Source organism: Sciurus carolinensis, chromosome 7 (genome assembly GCF_902686445.1).
Source record: "Sciurus carolinensis chromosome 7, mSciCar1.2, whole genome shotgun sequence".
Lineage (NCBI taxonomy): Eukaryota > Metazoa > Chordata > Mammalia > Rodentia > Sciuridae > Sciurus > Sciurus carolinensis.
In genome coordinates, this window is record NC_062219.1 from 103,442,233 (window position 1) to 103,459,616 (window position 17,384).

Here is a 17,384-nt window from a genome sequence, read left to right on the forward strand (position 1 = left end):
CTGCTAGAGCTCATGGCCCTGGGATTCTTTCTTTTTGGTTTGTAATGTAAAGGAGAATAGTTTACTCCTTGATTTTTCTAGAAGTATATAGAGTTGCTGTAGTGTTTGATCTAGAGGGTCTCTTTTATGTAGGATGAATATGTCATTTCATTCATAATTTCAACTTCACTTGAGCTTTGTCCACACAGGGTTGAGCTCCCTAAAGTTCCTCTAGGCTATCATTTGAGGGTTTGCTATGTGTAACTTTTGCTTGTGTGCCTGGAGGTCCTCAAACCTCTGTCTCCTGGGTTCTTGCAGCAGACATTCTGTGACAATGACTGAGTTAGGTTACTAGAGTCCAGGAAGACAGTGTTTCTCAAACTCTGGTCTTCTAGAGAAGCCTAGAGCCATGTCACTTCCTGGATGGGCCTTGGAGAGGGGTTCAGGGATATGTACCAGCTGTGCTTGGTATTGGATGCTCACATGTCACATGCAGAATGGGTCTAAGGAAGCCAGTCTGCACCATCTCCCTAGCAGTGTGCATGGAGGACCACATAGAAAAGTGCCTCCTGCTTCCCAACTCTCAGCCTGAAGGATTGTGATAATGATATCAGACAGCAACCTTGGCAAATTTGTTCTGAGCACCTTTTATGTGCTTGGTTCTAGCAGGGTGACAAGTGAAAGGTGCCGAGTGCTATGAAGAGCCTATGTCAGGTTCATGGTGGGAACAGGCAAGGAGACCTGACCCAGATAGGCAGGGAAGAGCCACGTGGTTCATTCTTTGGGAAAATCTCCTAAAAGTGCAATAGCTAACCTGAATCTTAAAGGATGAGGCAGGGCCAGTCCAGGAAGTGGTGTAGAAAGCAGGTGTCCAGGCATACAGGACAGCCTAGGGCAAGATGGGGCCTTGGCTTCTGCTTGTGGGGAGAGTAAAGCTCATCTTCTCCCTGCAGCCTGAGCCGCCTGGGCCTGATCTTGCTGCTTCTACAGTACTCCACTGAGTTCCTCTTCCACATGGCACGACTCTTCTACTTCGCAGATGAAAACAATGAGAAGCTGTAAGTGGAGCTGCTGGGGACTGACTCACTCAGAGGCTGTAGGGAGCATGGGCCTCCCTTGAGACCTGAGCAGTTAGAGGCTCTTGTCCTGGGTTTTTGCTGCCTACTTGTCTACAGGCAGCGCCCTGAGGTTATTTGGTAGTGGGGAGGGGGCGTCTTTTTGAAGATACCTCTCAAGCACCTTCCTAGGACTCCCTTGGGTCCTCTTCCCACTCAGGGTATGAGTGAAGGTTCTTTCAAGAGCCATACAGACTTACATGTCTTTTCTGCCTCTGTGAGCAGGTTTAATGCCTGGGCTGCTGTGTTCGGGGTCACACGCCTCTTCATTCTCACCCTTGCTGTACTGGCCATTGGCTTTGGACTAGCTCGCATGGAGAACCAGGCATTTGACCCTGAGAAAGGGAACTTCAACACCTTACTTTGCAGGTGAGTTGGGCAGAAGCCCAAGGTGATGATTCAGGGCTCCCTGATTGCTTCCAGGAACCTCCTGAACTTGGCATAACTTCTGCAGAAGGTCAGGAGGCAGCAGATCTTTGAGTCTCCTCCATGCAGAGATACAGCTGGAAATCTCTGGACATCCGGCCTGAGGGGAGAGGAGATACTAGCCTTCTGTTTCCCTCAAAACCTTCATCACTTCCTAGCCCTGATTTTCTCAGACTGCAGTCAGGATCTCAATCCAAATACAAATCCTCTTACCGTTGTGCAACACTTTGTGGTGCACAGGTGGTTTCACGTCTGGTCTTCCAGTTGATCATTACAACCATGTGTGGACTCCTTAAACGCCTATCATCCAGAGCTTGGCCAGTGGCCAAGGGACAGCCAGAAGCCATGTGCTTCCATGAGTCCATAGGCCTTAGAGGGTGTGACTTGTCCAAGGTTTCTCCTCTTTTCAGTGACGTGCTGGATGAAGAGCCACTCTCACACTTATTTCAGGTATATCATAGTTCAGTCATTTGAATTCTACCAATATTTGCAGAGCTTATATTAGCCTTACTCTGTGCTATGGATATGAAAGACTCCCCCAAAATATGAGAGTAGTGTGATTGTTGGAGCTGGACACACACCACCTCCTTCCCTGTCTCCTTGGATCTTACTTCGGCATCACTGAAGTGTGCTGGTATAATGACCACAGCGTATGCTCTTCCTGATGATACTGGCAATATGAGGGGACTGGCCATGGAAGCTGTAGGGTCTGGGCCTTGCCTTCCCATCTGAGGACTGTGGGTCTGAGGCCCGCCCTCATACCACCTTCTCTGCCTTGCAGGCTCTGCATGCTACTGCTGGTGTGTGCCGCCCAGGCCTGGCTTATGTGGCGCTTCATCCACTCCCAGCTGCGGCACTGGCGGGAATACTGGAATGAGCAGAGTGCCAAGCGGAGAGTCCCAGCTGCCCCAAGGCTTCCAGCCAGGCTCGTCAAGAGAGAATCTGGTGAGTGCCAGGGCCCGAGGCTAAGAGAGGGTGAGGTCTGTCTGGGATGGGTGGGGTGTTACTGGCGGCTGTTGGGCACTCCACACACCAGTCTTGCTGGCTTCTCCTTCCTGACTACTTTCCTGGGCCTGGGGCTCCCTGACTGGCGCGTGGCTGGGCATGGGCCAGGGACAGTGTGGGCAGGGCTGGCCCTAACTAGGCCAGGAGCCCAGACCACTGTGGGGCAGGGCTGTGCTGGATGGGGACCTCTGGCGGGAAACATGTCTTCAGGGTGGTTTCTGGAGCCCAGCCAAGTTCCATGAGCTGCTGCCACCACTCATGCCCTGTGCTACCCAGAGGCCTGCTGTGTCCTCACCTGCCCTTATGCTCTTCATCTCAGCCTGCCTCTGCCTCCTGGGCTGTTGTTTCCTCCTCTGTTCAGGAATGACTCATGGTGACATGGTGCTAGGTGGGCGGCAGGGGTGGGATACCCACCTCTCTACTAATCACCTACCTCCACAGGTCCCTGAGCACTCCTAGCCCTTCACTTCCTATCCAGCCTGGGAGCTTGTCTGTACTGAGATCTGTTTTCTGACTCACCTGCCTTTCTCCAGGCAGCTGCCTGCTTGGCAAGGGCCTGTGTGTTTGAAGCAGACACGTGCGCAGCTGGATGTGAGGAGGAGGCCTGGGGGTGGGGGAGCGGCCAGAGGCTGCAGCTGACGCGCCTATTTGATTTGGATCAAGCACCTGGAGGTCTTTTCCACAACAACTAAAGAGCACAATTTTTCTGCCAGAGAAATGTGAGGCATCTGAGTAAGGCCTTTCCCTACAGCCTTTTGTACCCCTCTCTTCTGTTGCCCCCATTCTTGGGAGCTACTGCTAAAATGAGTTGGTGTCCTGCAGAGGCCTTAAAGGAACTAAGAGCACTGGCAGCATCTAGGTGACTCCAGGGAGGCTCTCACCCCAGCCTCAGGCCTGGGCAGGAGGGCAGCTACCTGATACTGCATTTCTGTGTGTCATCCCCAGCCCCCAGGCTTAAGCACAGTAAAATGGGGCCATTTGTCTAAGATGCTGGGGAAAGCAGAAGCTTTCCAGAGCTGTTAGCTAGCTTCCATTTGCTGTAGGAAACTGCTGCCCAGTGCCCCTTTGGCTCTTTGAGGTGTATCAGGAGGGACTAGTGGCCCTTATTCCTTAATCTGGCCCCATCCCTCATCCTTCATTCTCCTGCTTCAGTCCCGGCAGAAACCCCACATACGTCTGTCTTTGTCTACTTCCCAGGTTACCATGAAAATGGAGTTGTGAAAGCAGAGAATGGAACCTCCCCACGGACTAAGAAACTCAAGTCTCCTTAAGGCCAAAGTGCTGAGAACAGGAATCCTCTTTGTGGGGGCCCAGCAGGGAGGCGAGGAACCCGGGCCCCCAACACTGCCTCCTCCTTTCTCCTTGACATGCTCCGTCTCAAATAGCAGAAACCTGTCTTCAGAGGGGGGTTTTCTCTTTCTTCTTGGCTTTCTCTTCTTATTTTTCCATAAACCATTCTCAATAAAGCCAAAAATCTTCCTCTGTCACTCCCTCAAGCCACCTCATGGCCTCACCTCTGTCCTGTGTTGGGTTTTCTAGAAACCTAGATCCTCATGGTTATTCTTCTTACCTCTTCTTTCTCTTCCTTCATGGCTGCTCCTTTTTCTTTTCACTTCTTCATTTTACTTTAATGTGCAATTTTTCTGTGTCTGGTTTTTACCATGGGAGGGAGCTAAGATTGTGGTCCTGTCCATCACTCCCAGGACCTGTTCATCTGGAAGCCTTGTGCCAAGGAGCTTCACCTGGGGCTGGCAGCAGGCCCTTGGTGGTCCTCATGCGGATGGGCAGGAAGAGGAGAGGCCTGCCCTCTTGGATCGTAATCTCCTTGGTGCTGATTAACTGACAAGATGTCTAATTCCAGTTCTACACATGCCATCCTGAGGCACAGCAGCCACTGCTGTGGGACATGGCAACGTTATCCAGGAGAACCAAGTTAACTCTCTTGGGTCCCATTACTCCAGAGGGTTTCCTGTGTTGGAATTGTATTGGAAATCAGCCTGCACTCACTCTGGAGGAAAGTGCTGAAGGAGGACAAGTCTTCCCACTTGTAGAGCAAGAGCACAGCACGCTGAGCAGCAGGCCCTTCCAGACAGGTAACACAACAGGAGAGACAGGAGTAGCCTGGGCCCTTCTCCAGCAGCACCAGCTGCTGTAATTTCTTCAACCGTTCACCAGCACTCAAAACCAAACCAAACGATAGCTAGTAAACCTGCCTGAGAGGTGCTGGCCCAGAGTCCAGAACCAGCCAGCCCTGTCAGGTCAATCTTTCTACCTTGGCTTCATCTCTCTAGCTGCAGAAACACTAAGCCTCAAGGGCTCCAGCCCCACACCAGTCCCTTGCTGCCCAAGGGAGGGTCAGCTGGCCATTCTGCCCTCTGGCCTCACTTATGAGTATTTTTTGGAATCCTCATCACTTGCTGATTTTGTTGAGCACAACTATGGCATGAGCCAGGGTTGACTCAGAGTGGCTCTTCTGGCTGGATGAGGATGAGCAGACAGAAGTCTTCTGTTCCCCTCCCTGTACTGTTCTTTCCTAGCTGCCTGAAGACAAGGCTGACAAGTCCTTAAGGTGTCTTGTAAGGACTTCCTGAAGGGGAGGGGGCTTGAAAAGATCCTAGTTAAGAACCCCTGAGTCCTGTACTGAGGCAAAGGGGAGCAGTTCTTGGTGGCACAGGAATGCTAATGTCACCTAGCATACTGGCCCTCTCTCTGACATCATGGTAGAGATCAGACCTTGGATTTTTATCCAGAAAGGGGGACCTGGGTCTTTTCATCAAGGCAGCTCCCCTTCTCCAAGTCATTTGCATTGTAGACAAAGTTTAAGTTACCAGTAACCAAGGGATCTGTTTCCAAACACCACTGTAAACTTCCATCTTGGTCTGCGGTAAGCATATGGAATTGGAAAGATTTGCCCTTGCTTTCTTTTGATTACCCTTAGAAAGCAGGATAATATTTTTGAAAGTATGCATTTTCCTCTAATCTCCCTATGCTTCCCTGACTCTTCTCTGGGCTGCACAGAAGAAAGTTGATAAGAGGGTAGCTTGGTATTAACCCAGCAGAGCTGGTCTGAAATGCCCTTGCCACTTCAGGCCAACAGCCCTGATGTAGGCTGTAACTGAGTTCCTGCTTATCTGGCCAGGAACTACTTGTGGAGAGGGTATTCAGTCTAGCCAGCAGCCTTTTAAACCCACCGTCCTCCCCCACTGGCTCAGATGCCCTTCTGGGTTCTCCCCAGGCTGTCATGGCCTCACCAACCTTCTGCAGGAGATCACTCTCCTTCAGGTGAGTCCAGGCTGAGCTGCTGAGTCATGCCCTCAGCAGATACTTAGAGCCTGCGTGCAGTGTTCTGAGGGCTGGGGATGTGGTAGTGAGCAGAGCAGCTCAAGTCTGGATCCAGCTGCCCCCATTCTCCATTTTCATTGCTCTATCCCAGGGCACATGGATATCAGAGATGACATGGCTCCATGTTCCGTACGTCTCCTGCGAGCGTCTTGCTGGTATATCATGCATGGTACCATGAGCCTCGTGGCTGGGGTCAACTTAGATTGTTTCCTAAAGGACAAGAGTTGGTTCACTGATGGGAGTTTGTAAAATCTTATTCTGCATTAAAAGAAAAACCCCTGAGACAGAATTGGAAAGATCTACCCTTGGTTTCTTTTTATTACCCTTAGAAAGCAGGACAGTATTTTTGAAAGTTTGCATTTTCCCCTAATCTCCCTTTCCTTTCTGATAACTTGCCATCCTGGACTTCAGGGATATTTGGGGGTGCTTAGAAGTTAATTGTAGGGTACTTCCTTCCTCCACCTGCTTCTCTGGCACATTTATGTCATAGCAAAGTCAAGTCTTTGCCAAATTGACACAAACTATGTTGCCAGAGTTTAACTCAATTCCACTCATCCTGTGAGCATGTTGGGCTAGCTTGTACTAATTTGGGAACTTTGGCTACTTTTTCATTATTCTTTATCCTATCCCCAAAGCACCAAGTCACTTGTGCAGACCCTACCAGACCCCTCCATTGGAGAGGCAGCTCAGCACCATCCGCCAAGAGCAGAAGAAATGATGCTTATCTACCTCAGCCACTGCCTCTCTGGACATCCCTGACTGGTACACCTGCATCCAGATGCCAGCAGATGGCAGTGGTAGGAGAGGGAGGCCATGTTGATGGATAGAGGAGCCCCTGCTGCCAATGCTCCAAAGTTCTGTGATGGAAAAGTCATTTTTACCTTCTAGGCTCTGATAGCTGCACTATTAATAAATTTCATGTGTTCTTATTGAAGGTAGAGAATGGTTCTGGAGGATAAGGGGAGCTTACTGACACTTAAACCCAAAGAGACTCCTGTGTTCTGGCCACCTTCACAGTGCTTCCCTTGACTAGAATCCCTGGGACTCCAAGAGTCCCTGAAGCCAGGGATGGGTGTGTGCACCAAGGTTTTGAGACCTCTTTCCTCAGTACCCCTTGATCCTTTTCCTAAGTGGTAAATAAGAAAGAGAATGCATGCCCTCCAAAAATTCCACAACATAAAGTTATGTTACATGGAAGCTTTAATTACAAGAGGTTTGCCAACACCTTTGGGGAAGGCCTTGGTTTGCATTTCTTTGATAGATGTCAGTCTTCCCTGTTAGTTTTGCCTAAATCTGGGGTGGGAGGAGGTAGGGTTGTCTGAACATAACTAACTTCCCTTCCCTGTCAGAGGGCTTCAGTGTCTCCAGTGGATCTTAATCCCTTATAGCCTCTGTTCTCCACTGATGGAGAGGGCTGAGGGTCTGGAATCAGGGCAGTTGGATGGTCTTTCTCCTCTCCTGCTCCTGAGCTTACAGCTTCTTTTCCTGAGAAGAGAGTTTGGTAGTTGCTAGAGAATTAGGTCCATTTGAAAACCTGAGTATAAATAGGATGCCTCTGGCCCATGGTCCACTGTGAGGAAGCCTTGACTAGCTTCCCACCCTTCACCCTGTTTGCATGAGTATTAACTCCACCTCCCAAAAGGCTGGAAAAGACACTCCTCCCAGTGGCTTCACCTCCCACTCACGAACTCTTTCATGGAGGTGGCTGGATCAGCATAGCCCTGAAGATAAAAAGCATTCAAACTTGCAGGCTCTCTGCAGCCTTTCAGTGTTTGGTGACCCCTGTAGAGTTTTTGTCCTTGTCCTAAGCAGATCTGTTCTTATGTAATAAGTGCCTTATGTTGCCGTGTGGCCTTCATTTGTACTGTATGGCCAGCTCCCAGTTGCCAGGGCTCTAGGGCTTTCAGCATATGCAGCCAAGGATACCACCATACCTCAGTACAGTACGCATAAAGGGACACGGACTGAAAGTTTTGTCTCATTTGCTTTGACACCCTCCCCCCCATAGTAGTAGGCTCTGTGTTCTCTGCTTCATTTGAGCTTCTCCCTGTAGCAGTTCACTTCTGGCCTGCTGGAGAGCTGTGGAAGCCTGTGTGTGGCCCAAGGGCAGGCACCTGTGCCTTGTACCTGTGAAGGGAAGCTCAAAGGCTTCAGCACTGCCCCTGCAGCCCCTGTACCCTGCCCGGCAACAAGCCCTGACCTTGTCTCTTCCCACCCCATATTAGAAACAAAGGCATCCTTGCTATAAGCTCTTCTGATCTATTTCACTTCCCAAAGTTTGTGTGAGGAAGGTGTTTACCCATACTTCCTGGTCCAGAGACTTAACTCCTTACCTGTTTCACAGTGAGTTTGGTCCAGTGATTGCGGAACTGCTACAGCTCCCAATTTGGGGTGACCCTGTGTTAGTAGCTGCAGCCTTCTCCCTGCCCCTCGCCTGCCTGCCTGTTCCCGCCCTTCCGGGTTGTGCAATAACTCTCCCAGCCCGTGGTCTTTTCCACAGGCCTTTCTGTCCCTTACAATGCCCTCCAATAGGTGGGGAGGAGGGACCTTTGGGAGAGGTAGTCATCATCCCTTACAGAAGAAATGTCAGCCATTTCCCCTTGTTGCTGTCATTCTCATGATGCTGGGTGGGTTTCTGTGGCCCTGTTGTAGAACATGTGGTATCATCTTAAGAGTCCTTATATTAAAAAAGAAAAAGAATCTGTTGAAAAGGAAAAAAAAAAAATCCTCAGGATGGGACCTAAGTCAGCATCTGGGAATACAATCTGTGTGAGGCCCATGGCATCACGATCACTCTGTAAAAGTGTTCCAGTTTCTTGTGCACGTGGAGAGGATGGAGAATCAGCCCTGGGTGGAGAGCCCTGCGGCCTGAGCGGGTCTGGCTGTGGGAGTGAGTACCACCATCCTGCTGGGTGCAGATTCGAGTGTTTATGTGATGAGACTACAAACCTCACTTTTCGGTTCCTCTGAAATAAACATCTGAAGGATGAGCTGAGGCTGCTGGTGCCCTGAGCAACTCATAATGCAAATGTGGACAAGTTGTCTTTGTTTTTCTACTTTAGCCTGTTCATGTTATGGACCAAATTTCCACAAGGAACTCAAGGAAAATTTGTACCTGCCGTATTTATGCTTTCATGTAAAAGGGTTGGGGGGAGGGATATCTTTTTACTTTTGGTGAACTTTTTTCAAAATCCTTTTTCCACTGTTTCTGTCTGGTTTTAAAACAAATTACAGTTTTGTATGGATTTTTTAATGTACATTTTGAAACAAATGATCAAATATTTTCTGTAATAACTGAATAAAAGGCATAGAATTATTATAAGTCTTAATAGTCTCTGGAATAACTTGAGATGCCTCTATATAGGAATGTTTTTAATGTGGATGCTTTTGTTTGCTTTTACTTGACAAATGAGTTGGCATCAATTTTAGCCTTTGTGTTTAAAACCTTTCACTCCAGCCATTTCTTATATTTCTTGAGATACATTTGTTTGATGTCGTTATATGAATCAGGGAGTTGGAATGAAGGATGGAGAATCAGTTATATTAAGTGCTGTGCTGCATAGTAATATGCATCATTTTAATTCAACCTATAGCAAGTGAAGTAGAAAGAGGGATTTCCTTATCATGCAATTTGTGGGCAGGAGGCTCCAGAAGGAAGTACTCTGCTTATTAACTGCTGTCCTATGAAGTAACTTGGCTTGGAGGACATGGGATTCAGTGCCACCAAGTATGTTGGTGCTAACCAGAAGACATCCCAGTATTAGGAGTAATGGTGGACACTTGGGATTATTGGTGTCACTTGGATGGCCTGTTATTGCCTGTAGCTGTCTGCTGTTTTTTCCAGAAACATCTTTGGCGAGAGCTCAGGAGATGAGTGCAGTGATAGGTGCAGTTAGTCATGGACACCCACAGGGAGTGAGAATAACCAGAGAGCATTTGCTTGAGGTGAAGGTGAGTGGTACTAATTTGGGTGGGGGCAAGTTTTGGCAGGTTTGGGTTGGAGTCCTGCTGTGCATGAGAAACCAGGTGACTCCAGCACTTAACCTTTCTCGTGAGAGAAGGTAGGTGATCTAGCTCATCTGTGTCCTAGGGCTTTTGTTTTCGATTTACAGGGAATGGTGATAGTAAATACTAAGTTCATGGCATAAGTAAAGCTGTCGAACTCATTTTTCTTAAAAGTGAACCTGTTCATACTTGTGTGCCAGCAAGATATTCAGGAATCACTTACCTAAGTGACCCTCACTCTGAAAACATTTAGAGAAGTCTTCTCTACTTGTTGATCCCAAACACCCTCAAAGCCTGTAGACATGGGTTCAATACACCTCACTATTAGGTGGCATTTTCAAGGCCCAGGACGGTTGGTAGGTGCTAACTCACAGCCAATCTGCATCCACAAGGCAGATATTAGCCCTAAAGCTATAAGCCACCCTCATGAGTCTTAAAACACATCCTTCAGTTAAAGCTAACAGCTGCAGCTCCTGGTGTGTCTCCAGTGTCACTGCTACTAGGTAACGATAATTCTGTTTCTGACAAAACTCCCTGTATCTGACTAAACTGGCCAATTGGAAACGATGGTCATTTCTTACAGTATTGCTTGCTGCTGGCTAACTGCCGTCTTCCTTCACCTGAGCCCAGTTGTGACTGTAGCATATGTAATTGATGTTTAATGGCTACACTGCCATTCAGGATTTCAGTAGGAAAGTGATTTGCTCTGATTTTGGTGATTCCTACAGTTGCTGCCTTGTGGAAACTAACAGAAGTGAGCAGTGTGAGGTCACCACAGAAATGTCCTGCTGGCTAGGGTCTTTGATGAGGTATCACTCATACCTGATAGTGCTGTCAGATCTTAGCTTTTCAATCTTGGGTGAGCTTGGGAGGGGAGGCAAGGTGAGAAGTGGAAAGCAAGCTTAAGGAATATATGAACCTTAATTCTAGACAGTTCTGAGATGCGTCTAACAACGGCAGTGGGGCAGGCTGAAAGTTTAATATGGTAGAAAAGATAAAGGGAAATAAAAAGAGATGAGTGGTCCGAACTGAGTTTAGAAGGTCTATGAGCACTTGGATTTCAAAAGGCAGGTAAGAGGATATTAAATGAGATCTTCCTAAATTTCCATTTCAGCTAAGGCTCAAAACTGATGACAAAATTGGTTAAGTATTTCCATATGTTGCCAATTGGGCTGATCCATGAAAGATTTGCCTCAGAGGGACCCAAAGCTTTTGAGCTTCTGTCTTCCTCAGGAGGCAGGGATGACGAAGAATGGATTGGAGAATTCAGACTTCTTAAAAGGGCATCAGATGTAGTGGGTCTGCAAGCTAAGGGGGGGCTTGACATGTGTCCCTTGGAGATTGAAGAGCACAAGATTAGGGGTGCCTAATTCTCGTCTAAAACAAGTCTCAAAGATAGTTACCTAACTGCATAATCAAGAGAACCTTAAGAACACTGGGCATGAGGGCACACCCTGGCAGGGTGAGTTAGCCTGACAGATAAGGAGCCTCGGCAACAGACCATTAGAGCAGGTTTGGCTAACTAGTGACCATCTGCATCTGAGAATGGTGTACTAGGAGGTTCCCTGGGGGAAAGTGACCTAAGAAAACACACACACACGGTGCCCTGGGAGAAAGTGACAGTCTTTGGGCACATGGTACTCAGCCTTCACCCCAAATTATGATGACATTACCTGTCACAGAAATGAGATGTTTCCCTTTTCTCTGGCTCTGCCCTTTAACCTTTCCTAAATCCTACAAGGGCCCACACAGCAGCTTGGCTGAGGGAACAAAAGCCAGAGAAAGGACTATACCTGTCCCAACACATACATTCTACTAAAGTCTTCCAGGCCTGAGGCAGGACTGAGCTGGAGAAACAGGACAGAACTTAGTATTTTAAAAACTGAAATGAACTTTCTAAATACTTGAAACTTTCTAAATAGTTATGAATGACTGAAGGAACAAAACAAAACATGGGTTCTTCCTGAGATAATAATCTGGAGCAAAAAGGAGGCATCAACAATGTATCTACAGCTGTTAAGCTGGTTAAAGGTGGCAGCTCATTAGGGCAGGAAAGATCAAGGGCAGCTTCCCAGCAGTTCCGAGGAGGCCCATGTAATTCCAACCTCATTCATGCCATATTTTGGGTGGCAGGGAAGAATTCAAGATGGCATTTTTAAAGATGAAGTTGGTGACTGACTTCAATGAAAGAGTAGCACTGGCTAGAAAGTCATTCAGAACTCATTAGAGAGCCAGCAACTGCTACTAATCTTTCCCCACTATCTTAATGCCAGAATTTCTAAAAGATCGGTGTTTTTCTACTTTTTAAAACTATGCCCACATCAAGAAAAACATTTTACTTCATAACCCATCAAATATACTCAGTTGAAACAAGCTTCATGAAAATACTTACTATACATGTGTTCCACACTGATCCTTTCTATTATATTCCATTTTTTAAAAATGCAGGTCTACTGATGGGCCTAGAACCAGAGTTTTTGAAAACATGTAGTATGTTTCTCTACAATATTGGGACAGGCAGGTTGGTAGTGATGGGGGCTATTGGCTGGCAGCAACAGTGATGCCAGCACTTATTTTCAATATGCCAAATGTTGCTAGAAAATTCTATCATTCATATAGATATAGCACTTAATGATGCTATATCTATTTTACAGTTTTTCAGAGAAACAGAACCGATAGAATGTGTATGTATGTGTATAGACATCACAAAGAAGTATTATTATAAATAAGTATTATGAGAATTGATTCACATGATTATGGAGCCTAAGTCCCTAAAGCTGCAGGGTGAGTTGGCAAGCTGGAGCTGCAGGAGAGCTGAGGGTATAGTTCCAATCTGAGTCCAAACTCCTGAGACCCAGGAGAACTGATGGTGCAGCTCCAGTCTGAAGCCTGAAAGCAAAGGACTTATTTCAGTTTGAGTCTGAGCAAAGAGCCAGTCATTTGGAGGCAGTCAGGCAAGAGGATTTCACTATTACTCGGGAGGATCAGCCATCTTGTTTTGTCAGGCCTTCAAATGACTGGATGAGGCCCAACCACTTTGGGGAAGGTAATCTGCTTGCTTGCCAATTCAGACGTACTTAAATCAAAAACACACTCAAAATAATGTTTGATGAAATATCTGAGCACTCTGTCCCAGTCAACTGACACATAAAATTAACCATCACAATACCCCAATTACCCCAAATAAGGCACCAATCCTATAAAAACCAATTTAATTGAGAATTTTGGAGTAGTGAAAAATAATTTAAAAAAAAGAAATATAACTTCAGGAGCTCTACAAGATATATTTCCAATTGTGGCTCCAACAGAAAAAATTTATATTGTATTCTCTCATCAGCCAGGTCAGTTTGAGAAAGCACGAACAAAGTTATAATAATCAATCCTGTCTTCTCCATGAGAGCACATCCTGATTAACTGCAGAAGAGAGCAGAGAGAACAGGTGAGAGAGGTGGACTTCCTCCAACTTAACTGCAGAGCATATATCCCCCACCTTTGTAAACCCAAACTTCAGTTTTTATATCCTCAGTTGATTCAGAAATGATCCTGTGAACATGGTAGGAATGTCAGACATTGTCACTCACTTACACTTAATGAAACCAAAGTTGGAGTAAATGACTTGCCCAAGATTTCAAGACTAATAATATTTATAAGGGTGTTGTCATTTTCAAAGCAATTTTAATTGTTTCTATATTCAAATAGAAGACTTTGTCAACCAGGAAATAAGACTCCTAAATAGCAGTTTCCTGATATTGCAGCCTAACAGAACAATCTAATTCTGTCACTGTTTACACTGTGTCCCCTAAAACTCAGCTCTGATTGGTAACAATGATTTCCTGTGGTAGTCTTTATAAGACACGTACAAATCCACAACACCTTTCCCTTCCCTGTCCCACTTCCCAATGACAGCCATTCCTCTCTTCCATGTCAGTTCCCATGTCATATGGCATGAATGACTCAAAAATCAAACTAGGCATGCTGTCAATCTAAGGTATGGGGTGTTTGGCCCACATGAGCAAATACCTTTCTTTTTACTCTCCCCCACTCTTTGCTAATGTTCCTGTCCATAAAAACTACTCATCTCTAACCTAGTCACTTTAGCCCTAAACAAAATCCTTTCCTAAATGAATCTTTAATTCTGAACATTGCTTTCTTCTTAAAGATCTTCAAGAAAGGCTCCAGAATCTTGGTGTTCTTAGTGGGAATATTTTGACAATAGTAAGCCAGAATCCTTGGCAAATGTGTTAGGGGGATGGATTTTGTTCTGACTTTCAGGGGAACCCTGGATAAAGGAATTAATAATGAAGGAAAGGCATGACACTTCAATTCACTTATGAAAATTCTAGAAGAAAAACTTCCTTGCCCTTTGTCCATTTGTAGCTGTCCATGCCCCTTACACACTGCTTGGACAGTGTTCACATCCTCTTCCATGCTAGCCCTACTGGTGGGCTAAGCTATGCATCAGCTGTGAAGGGCATCAAAGGCTGCCCACCATCCTGTTCAATTTTTGGGTCTTTGGGTCTCCCATTGGCAGCTCCCCTCCAGGTCATCTCTGCTGCCTTCCTTCAGCCCCGATGTATTGGTCTAAACTCTATGCTATCTAGTCCCAGGCCCACTTATAGAGAAGCCCTTCAGCAGAAATTAAGCAAGAATGCCAATGCTAGAATCAGGAAAATACCATAGTCGGGACAGTTCTGACTTGAACATCCTAAATCTTCCCCATTTAAAAGAAAATACATGTGCATTTACCTTTAGGAAAGAATAATCAGTGCTCAGTCTCTACAATCAACCCCAAAAAGGAACTCATACCAACCTCCTTAACCAAGGATTCATCTATTGGGACGTTAAAAGATTCACAGATTTTAAAGAACATCTCTCTGTCCACATATCCTGATGCTTCCTTGTCATGAGCTTGAAATGCTTCACGTATGTTATCTTTGCATGAATAATCTTTCAGTTGCTTCTGGATTGTGTCTATTAATGATTCCAGTTCCTGCATGCCCGGCTCCTCTTTAGCTTGCTTGCTGTAGAGAAAGGAAGGACATGACTGGACATGGTATTTATTCTTGACCTACTCTTATCTCAATGACCAAAGTTCTCACTTGGTGAAGTCAGGGAAGTTTCTAATGACAAACAGCTTTGACAATGAGCTGACCAGTAACTGAACACCTGCCCACGGAGGCTGGCTGATGACCAATGCCCACATCAGGAAGGCCTGACGGGGCAGTTTTTCGTTGCCTCCCTTCTTGCCATCTATTAAATCACTGCGCCACAGAGAGTCAAATCTAATACCACCACCACCCCAAATTTGGTATTTGCAGGAACTACATGATTGTCTCTTCCTGTTGTTGCAGATTAACATTACCCCATCTAAAAATAAATGTCTGAGTTTTTTTTTTAAATATACATGTAAGTATGCAGCCAGAAATCTCTTGTAGTTTTAACTTTCTCTCTCCCAATTCTCCCTGAATTGTGTGAAGGTCCATCTATGAAAAATAACGGGCTGCTCTATGTGGTGGTGAGAAGTTTAAGTTTAGCATTTACTGAAATGAAGAGGGATTAGTAACACAGAGCATGAGGAAGAGAAAGGCCTGTCTCTTCAAAACACACTACCCTAAGTAGAAGTTCAATTTTTATCTCCTTTGAACGAACATAAAGCTACAGCTATAAAATTAAGGAGTTTTAGAGCTAGAAAAGATTTCCTCATATTCATAAATTCTTTTAGAATAAAATGAGCCCAAATAAACCCAGTAAGCATTCTTCCCTTTTTCAATGATTGGAAGGCAGACTAGTGATTGGAAAGACCTAGTGATTTATCCCAGATCTCACATCAGAGGCAAGATCAGAACTCATGTCTCACTCCATTCCAACATATTCTTTCAAGGATGCCTGACTACCTCTTACTGAATCCCTCTTCTGCCATGACTTAAAAACTATCAATGCGCTGATTTTCTGTTCTTATATTTTCTTGTATATAATATTCAAAAATTTCACTGTTGCAACTAGCCCCTTTTAAATTTAGTTCCTTTTATCTGCTGTTGGCCATTGCTGGGAGAGGTATAAAGTGGTATAATCTTAAAGGAGTCATTTTAAATAAGGAGCAAAGGTCAAACAAAGAATTCCAAATAATTTATCCTAGGGAAATAATCATGAATTGTATGAAAAGATAAATCTACTAGAATGTTTTTAGACAGCCTAAATATCCAAAAGTAGGAAATTAGTTAAAATACTTTAATCAAATAATGGAATAATAATGAAGCCATCAACAATGCTGCAGAAAGAGAAGATTTGTTGTTAGAAAACTGATGTACTAGAGTAAAAAAAAAAGTGCTAGCCTTTGTGTAAAACTTACGAGAAAATTAAAATATATATTTAAATTTGCCTTTATTGTGTGAAGAAACTCTGGGAAGATATTTTTTAAAAAAGTCTCCTATGGGGAATGGAGTAAGCAGTTGATGAAAGATGAAAGATATGAATATCATGTCTACTCAAAGTATATTAAGTTATCAATAGTCCATAAAATATTTCATGATATCAGGAATGTTTATGATAGACTATCAAGTAAAGTCAGTAAAACAGTATCACAGAATTAGTGCATTTTATATGCATATTAAAAACAAAATATAAGAAGTAATCAATCTCTGGAATACAAGATTTTCAACATATTCTTGCTTTTATCTGCATGACTTAAATTTTACTTCCTTAATTTTAAAACTTTGGACATGTGGTATTTTTACATTATAGCAAAACAATAAAGATTTTTATAAAAATCTCAGGGTTTAAATGATCTATGGCATTATTTATTAGAAAAGCAGACTGACTATGTTTAACTTATGGGTATAACTCCAGTGATATATACTAAATTATAAATGACTGGCAAGGAACTATTTTAGTGTCAGAAAGTATAACTTCTGTCTGCACATAGTCTCAGGCATTAGAGTCATGGAGCATATTAAGTGAAAACGTGATCATCATCCAATCACTTTGGGAAAAATGACAAGTAACAAAGACAATACCTCTCCCTTCCCTGAAGAAGCCAGATGACCATTCCCTTTCATACAGCAGGGAAAATACCCAGGCATCAGTCTTTGAGCAAGATGGAATACATGCAGAGATAGATAGCAACAGGTGGTACTGGTTAAGGCAGACATATTTGAAATTAGAGTCCCTAATTGATTTGGGGGGCACAAGCCAGGGCCCATTCTATGAGACAGCAGCAAGTCCCAGACTAAGATTTTGCTCCTATGGGAACTCAGGGGTCTGCTAGTTATGTTTAGCAGAGACTGCCAACCTGAGAGGTGGCTGGAGGTCCCAACACATGGAATGAAAATTGTGCCAAGCCCTCCAATGCCCTACTTTACTTTCCACCATAGTGAATGTGTGTTCTATAGGGTGACTCCATGGGAAAGATGGTAAGATGAATGTTAATGGTTTTTCAGTCTGCTTAGAATATTCTACTACAAGCACTCTGGCAAGTTGTCTACTTAGCAGGAACTGAGTGGAACTAACATATTT

General features: G+C 44.9%; 2 protein-coding genes across 3 annotated transcripts in view; one reads left to right on the forward strand and one right to left on the reverse strand.

Moving 5' to 3' along the window:
• Positions 1-9,184, forward strand: part of Tram2 (translocation associated membrane protein 2) — a 75,187-nt gene extending 66,003 nt beyond the window's left edge. The window contains exons 8-12 of one of the 2 annotated variants that reach the window (XR_007109510.1): positions 933-1,037; positions 1,320-1,463; positions 2,302-2,465; positions 3,723-4,618; positions 6,503-9,184. Coding sequence is in view for 1 of the 2 variants with exons in the window: in XM_047558663.1 (XP_047414619.1) it covers positions 933-1,037; positions 1,320-1,463; positions 2,302-2,465; positions 3,723-3,796 (487 nt within the window). In the remaining variant the exon portion in view is untranslated. Of the gene's footprint in view, positions 1-932; positions 1,038-1,319; positions 1,464-2,301; positions 2,466-3,722 lie in introns of both variants that reach the window. The other variant, XM_047558663.1, reaches the window with a different exon arrangement.
• A 3,883-nt stretch (positions 9,185-13,067) lies between these two features.
• Positions 13,068-17,384, reverse strand: part of Efhc1 (EF-hand domain containing 1) — a 51,283-nt gene continuing 46,966 nt past the window's right edge. Inside the window, exons 10-11 of the mRNA XM_047558486.1 lie at positions 14,683-14,893; positions 13,068-13,286 (exon numbers count right to left, since the gene is read on the reverse strand). Of these exons, the coding sequence (XP_047414442.1) occupies positions 13,215-13,286; positions 14,683-14,893 (283 nt within the window). The 3' untranslated portion in view covers positions 13,068-13,214. The remainder of the gene's footprint in view (positions 13,287-14,682; positions 14,894-17,384) is intronic.